The 13,190-nt window shown below is 38.7% G+C and overlaps 1 protein-coding gene and 1 long non-coding RNA gene across 3 annotated transcripts in view; one reads left to right on the top strand and one right to left on the bottom strand.

The window, feature by feature from the left end:
• LOC136268300 (uncharacterized) overlaps positions 1–6,711 on the top strand; it is a 7,831-nt gene extending 1,120 nt beyond the window's left edge. Inside the window, exons 2-10 of the mRNA XM_066063599.1 lie at positions 2,578–2,688; positions 2,744–2,839; positions 3,926–4,066; positions 4,124–4,321; positions 5,481–5,627; positions 5,677–5,874; positions 6,055–6,201; positions 6,254–6,460; positions 6,514–6,711. Coding sequence (XP_065919671.1) covers positions 2,578–2,688; positions 2,744–2,839; positions 3,926–4,066; positions 4,124–4,321; positions 5,481–5,627; positions 5,677–5,874; positions 6,055–6,201; positions 6,254–6,460; positions 6,514–6,591 — 1,323 coding nt within the window. The 3' untranslated portion in view covers positions 6,592–6,711. The remainder of the gene's footprint in view (positions 1–2,577; positions 2,689–2,743; positions 2,840–3,925; positions 4,067–4,123; positions 4,322–5,480; positions 5,628–5,676; positions 5,875–6,054; positions 6,202–6,253; positions 6,461–6,513) is intronic.
• On the bottom strand, positions 2,430–12,899 carry LOC136268304 (uncharacterized). 2 transcript variants are annotated; one of them, XR_010706975.1, is made up of 3 exons: positions 12,715–12,899; positions 2,728–2,828; positions 2,430–2,671 (listed from the first exon to the last, which is right to left on the bottom strand). It is a non-coding gene; the product is annotated as an uncharacterized lncRNA (long non-coding RNA). The 2 variants fall into 2 exon arrangements; XR_010706976.1 differs by lacking the exon at positions 12,715–12,899 and adding an exon at positions 3,502–3,690.
• Positions 12,900–13,190: the final 291 nt, after the last annotated feature.

Below are 13,190 nucleotides of genomic sequence, written 5' to 3' on the forward strand. Positions count from 1 at the left end.
AAGTAGCACAACATCAACTTGTTAATTGTATAAACTCTTACAACAAATATGTAAAATTGAGAGGGCATACAAACCAGTGCTCTGGCTACACGGGACTAATAGGATTGACAATGAAAAAATGAACCTCTGTACAGTTACTCCTCTAACTCTGCAAGGGGGTGTCACGTAGGTACGCGCTGTAGGTAGATCTGCGACCGCGGTCAAAGTCTTGACCGGCCGAAATTTCGCTTTGACCTGTGACTAAGAGCCTTTTTCGACCTTTGACCGGTGACTTAGCGACGATATTTCAGCACTTTTCGATTGTGGGTTGGAAGCTTTTACCCTTGACCGTTGAATTGGCACGATTTTGGTGGCCTTGACCTTTGACTTAGACTTTGACCGCGGTCGCAGATCTACCTACAGTGAGTGCCTGTGTGTTACCCCCTTGCTCTGGGTGATCAATACAAGGACTGTGGAATAAATTACCAGATACTATAATTAATTGTACAACATCAAAACTTTAAAGATCTAATTAACTGTTAATAATATTTGCACACACCTGCACTACACCTTTATGTATGTTTACACTCGCTTGTCGAGTCCTGTACATTACATATAATTAATATAATAATTAATTAAGGACCTATAAAGGCTGTAACGTGCATTTTGAGTTGAATAAAAAATGGACAGCGAGCCAGACCAATGCACTTTTTGATGCTGTTTAGTGCACTTCAATGTTTTCATGAATGGTACGTTATGTGGTGGTCATTATACCTTTGAAAATTGATGTGTATTCTTGGTATAACAGACACTGCTAATATAGCAATTATCACAGCGTCAGCAAGTGGATTATTGCAAATGAGACTATATTAGGTAGTTAAGGTCCAAAAAGATGTCAAATCAACCTTGCATGTCATTTAAGTAAAGTTAAGGAGGCTGATATAATTTATTGCTGACCCATCAAGTGCTGTGTTTTGGTAAAGCAAATTACTTTGTAGCACCTCAAGATAATAGCATTCTAGATCATGTTTGAGCCAAAATTTATGACATGGGTATATCCCAAACAGAAAGAATTTGCAGTCTCTTTGTTTAAAACCATTGGTAAGTTCTCTATCAGCTCTGAGTTTGCAAGTTAATTTAAAGGGGCAGGGCTGAGCTATTGTGAAATTTTACTACTTTCATGATTGTAGATTGCAACATATCATGATTATGATAACTATCACAATGCTTACGTGCATCAATAGCATTAAATATATGCACAACTTTGTATGAATTATTTATTTTAACAAAACAGGGTGAAATTGTGTACAACTGTTCCACACAATTAAGGCCATAGGCAGTTACTATAATGAATAATAGAAATTCAATGGTTTTGATACATGATGGAATGGGCCCTCAAAATATGACTGCAGTGATGTGAAATGGGCCTTCCATTTGTGAAGGTGATAGAGTGCCCACTACTTCTTGCTATTTCTTGGCTGTGATGTCACATATAATTTTAATGCACAAGGAGGGTGCAAGTATGGCCTTAATTGAGTGTTTGCAACTATAATTGAGCAGTCATATTTGTTTGGAGATTTAATTTCAAGTTTCTGGATCATGTCCATGGATTGTACGCTGCTATATCCTAGGCTGATAAGTCGTAAGCATATCTAGTAGTGATAGGAAATAGGACACATAGTTTTAAAACATCAATCATAGTTTAGCTATGAATTCTCAAGTTCACTTTCCACAGTTGACAAAACACAAAGAAATAGTACAGCCAGGTAACAATTGTATCCGGCATGATATAGATAGGTACCACTTTAATTGCTACAGCAGGGCCAAAGCTGTAGATGTAGTCATGTATATGAAAGGTGTACCAGATGTCAAGGACAAATTCGACTGCATTAACAATAGCTAGGCTGTCTAGAAACCATACACAATCCAATAAGCTCCGTTTATATAGTACCGTACGCAAGGAAATTTTGACGTCAAAAAAATTTGACGAATTCACAATTGTGCAGATTTGACGAATTAAAAGTTGACGAAATGTTTGGACTTGCCTAAGCGTCTTCAAAATGTGTTTACTAAAGACTGGTTTTACGTACTTTTGCACAGCACAAAGTACAGAGGCGCTTAATCAGTTAAAGTTTGACGAATTAAATATTGACGATTCGTACTGATTCGTCAAATTTTTTTGACGTCAAAATTTCCTTGCGTACGGTAAATAAAATGTTTACCAAATCTTGGCAGAATCTGTATTACTTGAGAATCTTCTTCCATTTGACATTGGTTTATATCGTGCATGAAACATTAAAGGAGCCACAAAACGGTAGCATTTGATGGACAGGTATCTTACAAGTATAAATTCATGGGAAAATACCTACCCAGAAAATTTTCATTAAAATGTTTTTGTACATAGAAATCTATGAACGTACTATGGATTCACTAGAAATTTGTGAAACAACTTATTTCATGGACAAAATCTAGTAATGTATATATAGCGTAATAATATTCTTGTATACATATATGTTGCACACTGTTTTCACACTTCTGCTTGTTGATTGTTTGTATTTTACAGCTGTATTCATCTTTTCTTCCCTTCTTGTTAATAAGGTGGTGAATGGTATAAAGTATCATCTTGACATTGAGTTGGCTGATTCCATGTCTTGTCTGAATGATATTGAACCCTCAACTGTTGGTTCATGTCCTATTGACCTCAGCACAGTAAGGCATTGCACAATGAAATTATCTAAAGTGTTCTACCTGGTATCTGTAATAGGTGAGGTTATGGAGAGCTGAAGTGTTTGCATCCAGCGGATACCCAATTGTGTACAGTGTTGGTAACATCACACTAGTTGAGGAACCTATAGTCATGGTAATAGATATGTTGTGTTACATGAGTAGTATAGGGGCCCATAAGTGTTGCAGTACCTATGCCCTGTATATGCTACTACGCTATGATAAAATCAAGAGTTAATAATAGTAGGGAGGGAGAGTGTCTAACGCTCAATAGGCCTGTATAAAATGAGCGCGTAAGACAATCTGGCTTCTTGGCCAGACATGTTGATTGCATGAAGGGAGATGTGAAATGAGGCACGCCGCAGAAGGACGTTATCGATACTACTAGCTGTTCACGAATCAGTCTCGTGAGCAACGTGCGAGGTAGCGTGTGCAATCAAACATGTCGATTTGTGATGAACAGCCCTCGGTACTGGCCGAAATTGAAGCAGAAACAGTTCAGCCTAGCAAGAAGAAGCGTCAGAGAAGATCAATGAAGAAAAGCGGAGATGAAGCACGCTCGGAAGCACAGGTAGAATTGCATCACGAATCTACCGTTCAGCCACGTCCCGAGGTAACGCCCAAGAAGAGGCGTCAGTCAAGGAGTGATGAGCCGGAAGTAACCAAGAAGTGTCAAACGAAAGCAATGGCAAGGAAAAGAAGCGGCGCCGATGAAACACAGCCTGGAGAATCCCAACCTAAGAAAAAGCGCCAGATGAAAGTTATGAACGATTTCTCTCTGGTTCTCCCATCACTCACTGGAGTAGCCACCTTCGCATCACTGCTTTCTCACCAACTATCGATTTTGCAAGGCCATACAAAATGTGACATAACGTGTTTATTGCGGTCATCAACACTATAGGAAATTACAAAGGTATACGATAATAAGCGGGGTGCTCTACGCGCTCATTTTATACAGGCCTATTGAGTGTTAGACACTCTCCCTCCCTACTATTATTAACTCTTGATAAAATGTATTCATGCAAAGTACAAAGTCAAATATGCTCTACTGGTAACATTAATGGCGTTATACACATTTTCATATTAACATTTACTGAGCGAAGCCTCCACAACTGCTGCTGCATGTTTCCTTAGGCTAGTATAATTGTTGCCTGACACTATGTGTATATGTGTCTAACTTTTTAGTCTTTTTATGCTAGGAATTTTATATATGTACACATAGAATGGTGGGAAAATGATCATACGCAACTTCTCCGATCCACGTGTTCTTGGGGCAGCATGTGCTGCTGCAGATCGTATCACAGAAATTAGCAACTCTATGAACAAGATAGTGGTCGTTAGGATATTGAATGGAACACAGCAGGTACCGAGGCTACACTAGACATGGGGATGTGTATATTGGATAATTATTTTTGTACAGGTGGTTAATGGACTTAGATATGATCTTGTGATAGAGGTTGCCTTGTCTACAACTTGTGATAGGAACAGTCCTGAATGTTTTGCTAGCAAGTGCCCAATTGATGATCATACTCGGATGTTGTGGTTGGCGACTATTGTTGTTTCACCCAATCCACAGCCAACATACACTGTTCTCAATATCAGCCAAGTCCACATTGGGGTGAGTGTTCTAGTGTATTTTGTGGTAGTGTTTGCTTTATAAAGGTTTGAAGTGGAGCACCGTTAAAGAATATGCATACCTGTTTGTGTTAGAAAGTTGCCTGTCAATGCATATTTTATGACATTCGTCTTGAAACCTAAGGGCTTGTTTCATAACTTTAAGTGCATTGCCTTAATGCTTATACAAAACACAATCTCAATATATCGAATGATTCCCTGTAAGCCCCACCATTCACTCTGTTTATATTGCAACTATTGAGACTCACACAAAATTCTGAGTCTGTATGGTACCCATGACTCTGAATTAGGGATTAAATGTCCACTAGTATATCTCAGGTGTGCCCTTGTTTTACTACTTTGATTCTTTAAAATTCCTAATTTTCCTTCTACTTGTTTGTTTACTTTTTGTAATATTATGACTGGTGCCCCCACGCATACTGCATTAGAAGAAAGAATGGCACCAAGCTTATTGTTTTCATGTGAACATGTGCCTCAACTATCAATTACTTAAGTGGCCATTTCATCTTCAGCCCCAATACACAGCGTTGCAAATGAAGAACACTACGAGTAGGACCTCTGCAATAAATCCAGTCACAATACCATTACAATAGTGGGAAGCCATCATGTGGTGCTACTGTGAATCGGCAACTTGCACTGTCAGCAAAGACAAATGTGACACACAGATAAGTCCATGAAATGTACATTGTATGAACTGCAGTATGCCAAAAGGCACCTGTTGGGCTGAAGCAACGTTGAACAGTGAAAAAAATCTAGCTCGTAGCCTTTGCAGTTATCAAGTTATACTTGTCTAAAGGCACCAGTCATCCATTAAGTCACCACCAGGAGATGTGATCATTAAATTAATGTTACAAATGCACATGTGTTTGAAATATTTGAGTACTGAGGAATCTCGGTCAGTCAGTACAAAATTTTAATTTCATAACAACTTATTGCAAATGTTCTGAAGACACCATTGGGCTTAGTTATACTTCCAAGATATTGTGAAGTATGATATTTTTCCCAAGAAAAGCTCAAACCTTCGCAATCCTACTATTCATAACCAAGAGTTTACAATAGTGTTTAGCTATTATGAACTCTTGCTATTGAACTGTTTGTGTCGTACATGTGTGACCACATTTACTAATGTGTATTTTGTTTAGCCACCTCGTGGAGGAAAAATGATCATACAGAATTTCACTGATCCACGTGTACTTGGGGCAGCTTGTGCTGCTGCTAATGAGATTACAGAAATTAGCAATTCTATGAACAAAATAGTAATTGTTAGTATATTGAATGGAACATACCAGGTATATCCAGACTAAAACTCATGGTATATTTCATTAATTCTGTCTACAGGTTGTTAATGGAATTAGATATGATCTCGTAATAGAGGTTGCCTTGTCTACAACTTGTGATAGAAACAGTCCTGAATGTTTTGCTAGCAAGTGCCCGATTGATGTTCGTACTAGGATGCTGTGGATGGCGACTGTTATAGCTCCCCCTACTCCACAGCCAACATACACTGTTCTTGATGTCAGTGAAATCCGCCCTATAGTAAGTGGTATAGAAGTAGAGTGTGGATACATGGCATACATTGTTTCACATTTTGAGTTAGTACAAGTATTGAGGGCAGGTACCCAGGGGGTGTATTCATGTTGGCTCTTCACAAACTTAATTAAGCGACTCACTGCATTCCATTGTGTTCCTCATGTATTTGTGGTTTTATATTGATAGCCACCACCTGGAGGAAAGATGATCATACAAAATTTTACTGACCCACGTGTACGTGGAGCTGCATGTGCTGCTGCTAATCAGATTACAGAAATGAGCAAATCTATGAACAAAATGGTGGTGGTTAGTATATTCAACGGAACACAACAGGTATTGTTTGTCATATTATAATGCATCAACTTCAAAATCTTTATTTGTACAGATTGTTAATGGAATCAAATATGAACTTTGGTTAGAAGTTGCCTTGTCTACAACTTGTGAAAGAAATAGTCCTGAATGTTTCTCTGATAAATGCCCGGTTGATACTCATACCCAGATGCTATGGATGGCATCTGTTGTAGCTTCACCCACTCCACAACCAACGTACACTGTTCTCAGTGTTAAAAAAGTTCCAACTGTTAGAGATTCTGTAAGTGATTTAATATTTCCTTATAGTGTTTTTGATATAGTGTTTGATTGTAGGGAACAGGTGGAGCTGCTGCATTTGTTTCCCATTTATTAGCCATTGTTGCTATGTTGGCTATCAGTTTCATTTTGTAAATATTACTTGAAGATGTGACAGACATATTGATTGGACATATTTTTTTTCTTCTGTGTGAATTCATGTTGCTACATGTACAAGTGTATATAAACTTTTATTTGAAAGTAATTTCACTGTAAGATCATTTCAAGTACCACACAATTAACACTCTTGCCTGCCATACTAATGCTAAACACTTTTGTACCCAATTAGCCTGCATACCCCTGCAAGCTGCTCTTTTCATTTTGCATGTGTTTTCCCAACCCCCACAAGAAAGTCTGCACTTCAGGTTTTTTAGCTACCTGCGTACTGTGCTCAGTTATTTTATAATGCAAGCTGGAAATATGCATCAGCTTGAAATGGTGCAATGAGCTCAGTGACGACAATGCAAGTGTTACTGTAATGTTAAGTAAGTTAATCTCCCATCTTTATCACAAAGAAGAGATAACATGAAACTTGTAACCTTTTATAAAATTGTCAACTAACTATTTCAGATATCCAACAATGAATTAACCCCTCCATACCACAACTCAAGACCAACCATACCACTACATGAGACCCTATCAAAAATTGACTCATCAGCAAATTAGCAATAAAAGTTATGGAACAACCTACCTCCTGATGCATGCAGCAGGAACAGCACTAGTAGAGATTTATTTAAACAGTTGATAAACTTCGATTATAGCTAATCATCCTATTTATATTGTGTAAACTTGTAATTTTCTGTGGCATATACTCAGTCTCTGGTGGAGGCTAAGTTTGTATTCATTGTTTACAGCCACTAGACTTCAAAACAGGTTCACACCCATAACCTTCGTGCAACTTATTTTTTGCATGGTTTTGCTGATGCAGCTATACACAGGACAGTGTGGTTTTACCTGTACTTCTAGTGTAAATACATCAGATTGGCAACTCATTCATAGATTTCTTCCTGGGCTACCATGCAGAGTTATAGAGGTCATAAGTATATAGCTTCTCAAATAGTTGTGTAGCCACTTCTATCAACAATTCCTTGTATTTTATTTTTTAAAACAAATCATTTCTTGTAACAGTTTCTATGTGACCATACATTGTCCATTGTGCCGGGCTGTCTGACAATGTATGATATTTATAATATAGTCTTCTGCCGGCTATACCATTATATAGAACAATGCTCATTCTTGAAAAAAGAATATTTTAAGGAATGTCCCATGCACTTGTGCACTATGTGTGGAGTGTTTTTCTGGATAACACAACTGTAACATTATTACATTAAGCACAACAAGTCTAGGCCAGCAAAATCATTGTTTTGCTTATATATACAATAAATATCTCCACTCTTACACATTAATGTTACTGAAATTGGTTACTTTGCGGCATGCATGGTGCCTAAATGCTGAAAGATTAGTGTGCCTAACTGAATTTCAAGCAATACGCAATGTAGTTTAAAGTTTCTTTGCCTCACGAATGTTATTGCAGTCTTTCTGGCTTTCTGTCAAGAGTACTCAGTGGCTAAAAACCACTATTCAAAACTATCAGGAGGAGGGGATTGTGAGTAGCGACTAGGGGTACATAACATCGCACATAAACTATAGGTGCCAACTGGTACATACAGCATGCAACCTTATACAACCACAGTGTGAACTATATACAGTTACATAATACTTTAACAATAGGGAATAAATATAGTATTTACAGTAGGATGCTAGCTGCATGTTGCCTTGGAATTTAACATACTTCCATTTCTCCATGCATGCACAGTCTTGATAGTCCTATGTTCTTTTCTCTGCTGCAGTTGTTGCAGCCTCAATCCTGAAGCTGTGGCTGTAAATTTGCTTTGGTCTATCCTTATAGAGTTCCTATCCATGCTTGTACCAGGAATATACAGTCTGCAGTAAGTGGCCATCTTCAAAAACAAAATGAAATGGTGCAACTAGGTTTGCTGTTTTTGACTCTACCAGATAATTCAGCTAGACACAAGTCTGCATGCTAATGTCTTGCCTAAATAGAGTAGACGTGCACCTTTTCTAAGGAGCTAGGTCTGAGTTTACTAGTTATTGGAATCACCTTGTTGCTTTAAGACAGCTTGGGAGTAATTTGCATGGGCAGCATATTACTTAGGCTTTTTTGGATTCTTAAGGGCTAGTGAGTTTACAGTTCCAGCAAATAGCTAATTGAAGGTCCATCTATTTTATTGCATGCAGCGGATAACCCATGCCTCTCCACCTTTAATTAATTTTCACTCCAGTCTCTTTGATGCCTTCATGGTCACCACAAAGAGTAGTGAAGTAGGTCATTACAAAAGTAGTGAACGTCAACATGCACTATACTTTAAAATAGTGAGTATTGTGGCAGGTATTTGTAGTGAAAGTTGCTACTAATTTTGCATAGAAGCATGCATTAGCTTAATAGGAATCAGCTACACTTTTTGTAGTAAATGTCACAACTTTTTTATTTATTAATGCTTTACAGCACAAGTGCTGAAGGTCTGTAGGGCACCTGGTCCTACAGCCTACTCAAAGACTTTAGCTACTTAGGATGTGTTTGAAAAGTTGGAGAAAGGAGAAAAAATCCATGACTGGACCTAGGTAGCCTCGAACCTGCAGCCATCCGATTTACGCTCAAACGCTTACAGGAGTCTACCAGGTGGTCAGGATGTTTTCTCCTTGTTATTTTCATGTAATTATATCCATAGGAATTCTAGAGAGTAACTCATTATCTCTAAGTACCCCAAGTAGAACCAAATGGACACTAGTTTATTTATTAATGCTTTACAGCACAAGTGCTGAAGGTCTTTTTGTAGTGAACATCATTACTTGCTACTGTTTGTAGTGATGTTCACTACAAAAAAGGTAGTAACCATCACTACATAAAAATAGTGAGTATTGTGGCAGCCATTAGTAGGGACCTTCACCACTTTGTTTTTACTGTGTGCTGCTGCTGCTGCTGCGGAGGCTCTCAAACGTAAACAACACGAGAACACTGCATAGCTGCTGGAGGACTGCTCTGTACTTTGATTGTGGAGACTTTTGGGAATATGGACTCCATTTGCATTGCTACAAGAACTACTGCAAGTCAGAAATGGGCTGCCAACCAAGAAGACTTATTATTATTATTACTTGTGTGTATTGTGCAAAAATCAATGTGATTATAACAAACAGGTGTGATTATGACAATTATCTAAGAGGGTGCAAAACTGATCGTATGTGGGAGTTGACTATATAAGGGGGATTGAGTTCCACAGTTTGAATGTCAAGGGGAAAAAGGAAATTTTAAAACTAGCTAAATATCAATTCTAGTATCTAGTTGATTGAATTAGCCATTTCTCAAGAAGGGTGGGATAGGAATTAAACAATCATTTGGGATACAGACCAGGTTATTAGTGAATTTGTACATCATTAATTTTCTCTGTTAAATTCCTCCTGCTTTTTAGGGTAGGTAAGTTTAAGATTTTCTAACATTAGCAAAACACTCGAGAATCTACAGTAGTCATTGTAATATACCCTTGCCGCTGATCGTTGAACCGCTTGTTGGTAGATGTGTGGGGGTCCCATACAGGAGAAGCATACGTACTCTAATAACAGGTCTCACCATAGCTTTATTACAGCTAAATTTGGTATTGACAGGATAGTGGTAGAAGTTGCAATGTAAGAAGGCATTGACTTTGGCGGCTTTGCTTGCTAGCTATCTGCTTGATGTCATTTCAGAAAAGGGTCTGATCAAATATTAGTCAGCATGGGTGACTTCCTTTATGGAGTGGTTATCAATATAACAGTTGTTAGGTATCAGATGTTCTTTTTGTTAGAAATTCTTAAAAATTCACACTTCTTAGGATTAAATATCATCTACCATTTGTGCAACCATTGTGTGAGAAGGTCGAGAAATCTCTGTAATACATATAACATTCTTCTATGGAATGTATGTTGTGGTAAAGAATGACATCATCAGCATATAGTCTAATCTTGCTTCTACTTGTGAAGAGATGTCATTAATAAATAATAGAAATAACAAAGGGGCTAGAATAGTGCCCTGCGGGACACTAGAAAGAATATCAGATGAAGAACTTTGTTTATTATCAAGAATTACTCTTTGTGAACGGTTGCTAAGAAAATTCTCAATCCATGAAAGCAGGGTGCCTCTGATATATACCATAGTGATGTAACTTATAAAATAGTCTGGAATGGGGAACTTTGTCGAAAGCAAAATCCAACAGTAGCTAACACGTCACATTGTCCTCTTTACTTCAGACACTGGGCAAAGTCATGTATTGTTGAGTTACACAGCTCCTATGCTGTCAAAATCCATGTTGTTGCTCTGTTAAGACTTGGTGGTAGTCTAGATGTTCGAATATGCTAGAGTATATTACATGTTCTAATATTTTGGAGCAAATACAAGGTAGTGAAATTGGTCAGTAGTTGCTGAGATCATCCTTTTTTACTTTTCTTGTATATATATAGGGACAACTGAAGCAGATTTCCAGATGTCAGGTGGCATCCCCTGGTTCAACAAAGCCTGGAGAATCAAAAACACAGGGAAGGGGCAATCTCATTAGCAACCTCTCTAAGGAAGTAGGATGGTAGGTTGTCAGGACCCACAGCCTTGTAGAGTTATAGATTAAAGTAATAGTGTGTGACACCTTCTAGATGCATGTGGATTTGTTGGATATCAGGAAGCAGTTCACCTTCAAGAGTAGGCATGTTCTTGAACGTAAACTGATGAAAAATAATCAGTGAATGCATTAGCTTTGGATAATGAGTCGGTATGGGTTTCGCCCTCTGCACTTAATTAGGCCAATCCTGGTTTGGCTGAGCCGCCTGCTTTTAATAAAGGACCACATTTTCTTTGTGCAATTGTTTTCTGCATCGATGAAGCTAGATATGTGTAATTATTAAAGGTTTTACGGCACTGTCATTGTGTAAGTCTTTGATATCATGGTAAGATGACCAATCATCCTAGTGATTTGTCAGTCGAGCATGATTGTACGCTTGCTGTCTTCTATGAGTGAGCTGTTTGACATGATTAGAGATCCAGGGTTGATGGGATTTTGATGAAGAAGTTTTGGTTGGTATCAGCTTCAGACAACGATCACAAATGTCAACAAATTTATTCCACAGCACATTGACAGGGGTGGAAACTGAGTAGCTGGACATGTAATCTTGAATGAGCAACTGCATATTCTGTCTGAAGACGCTGAAGTCTGCTTTTGACCGCAAATAGATAAGTCAGGGTCTTGGAGGTGGAGAGGCTTTAGTGAGAACAGCTTCCTAAATCGTGGTCACATTAGCTTCATTGTATAGTAGCTAGCAGATCAATTAGTGATAAAAATGTCTAAAATGTTGTTGGACTCTGGTAGGAGAGTTCACCATTTGTATTAGACCATTGTTGAAAATCAAGGAATGTGTTGTTAAACACTAAAGGGTAAGCATGACCCTCAACAAAGTTGTCTTCCCAGTTGATATTCTGGAGGTTAATATCACCTACATGCTATCCACGAAGCAAGCTGTTTGCAAAGGTCATCTAGGTACGAATGGATGTTATTGGAAGGAAGGTGGTAAACTGAGCAAACAATTAGTTTGGAGTTGTTTGGGAGACTTATTTGACAAGCAGATAACTGCAACAGAGGAGATGTCAGAGGGACTGGCTGGTGACATGCCACAAATACATCATAGTCACCATAACCACCAGCATGGTAAACATTGTAGCTAACCTGCTGGGAAATGGGAATACTTCACTACTAGTCTAGATGAACTTGATATGAATTTAGCCGGCAGGACTCACTACAGCTATAGTGTATGATATAATTGATATTAAAAATAGTATAGCTATAAAGATTGACAGCCATTTCAGGGTGAGAGTGGCTTTCAGGAATCTGATCCAGCGATTCTCCACAGATACAATGCAAAGACTTGTCAGCCAGTAGAACTGCCCCTCAGCCGCAAAAAAAAAAACAGAAAAAAAAACGTAATTGCAAAGGGGCGTGGTGCGAAAAGGTGATACCAAAAAGCGAAGAAAAAAAAGCATGTGTGACCAAGCATTGAACCCTGACCATTAGTTCACACACCTTAAAGCGACACTTAAAGCGACACTTAAAGCGACACTTAAAGCGACACACACTGTGACACAATATTCAACTAGATATACTGCATAGTACTACAATTTCTAACCCTGTTTTCTTTCGTGGTCAAAGCCGAGACTCTTTCCGCAGTCTGATTGCGTAATATTTCCGCTCACGTGCTGAAAAAGATCTAAAACCCCCAGACTGACTCAACCCGCCAATTAATACGGTGAAGTCGGCCTCTTTCCTGTTTGAGAAAGTGGATACTACCGTTTTCTTCGAAGCTATAACAGGGTCTTATCTTGTTAGGGTCTTCTACAGTCTAGTACACTGGCAGAGAACGAACGCTTCGAAGAAGTTCATTCCGCGAACTGCCGGTTACTGAGGGATGGGGTAAAACCGGGACAGGGACGGGGACGGGGACAATAGGGGTAAAACGGGGACGGGAAAAATAAGGGTAAAACCGGGACAGGGACGGGGACGGCCAACAGGAGTAAAACCGGGACGAGGACAGCCGAGGTATAGGGACCACTGTTAGAGTAAGCGATTTTCTCTGAAGGGATTAAATCGATTGGATCCCTTCAT

This window comes from Dysidea avara, chromosome 10 (genome assembly GCF_963678975.1).
Source record: "Dysidea avara chromosome 10, odDysAvar1.4, whole genome shotgun sequence".
Lineage (NCBI taxonomy): Eukaryota > Metazoa > Porifera > Demospongiae > Dictyoceratida > Dysideidae > Dysidea > Dysidea avara.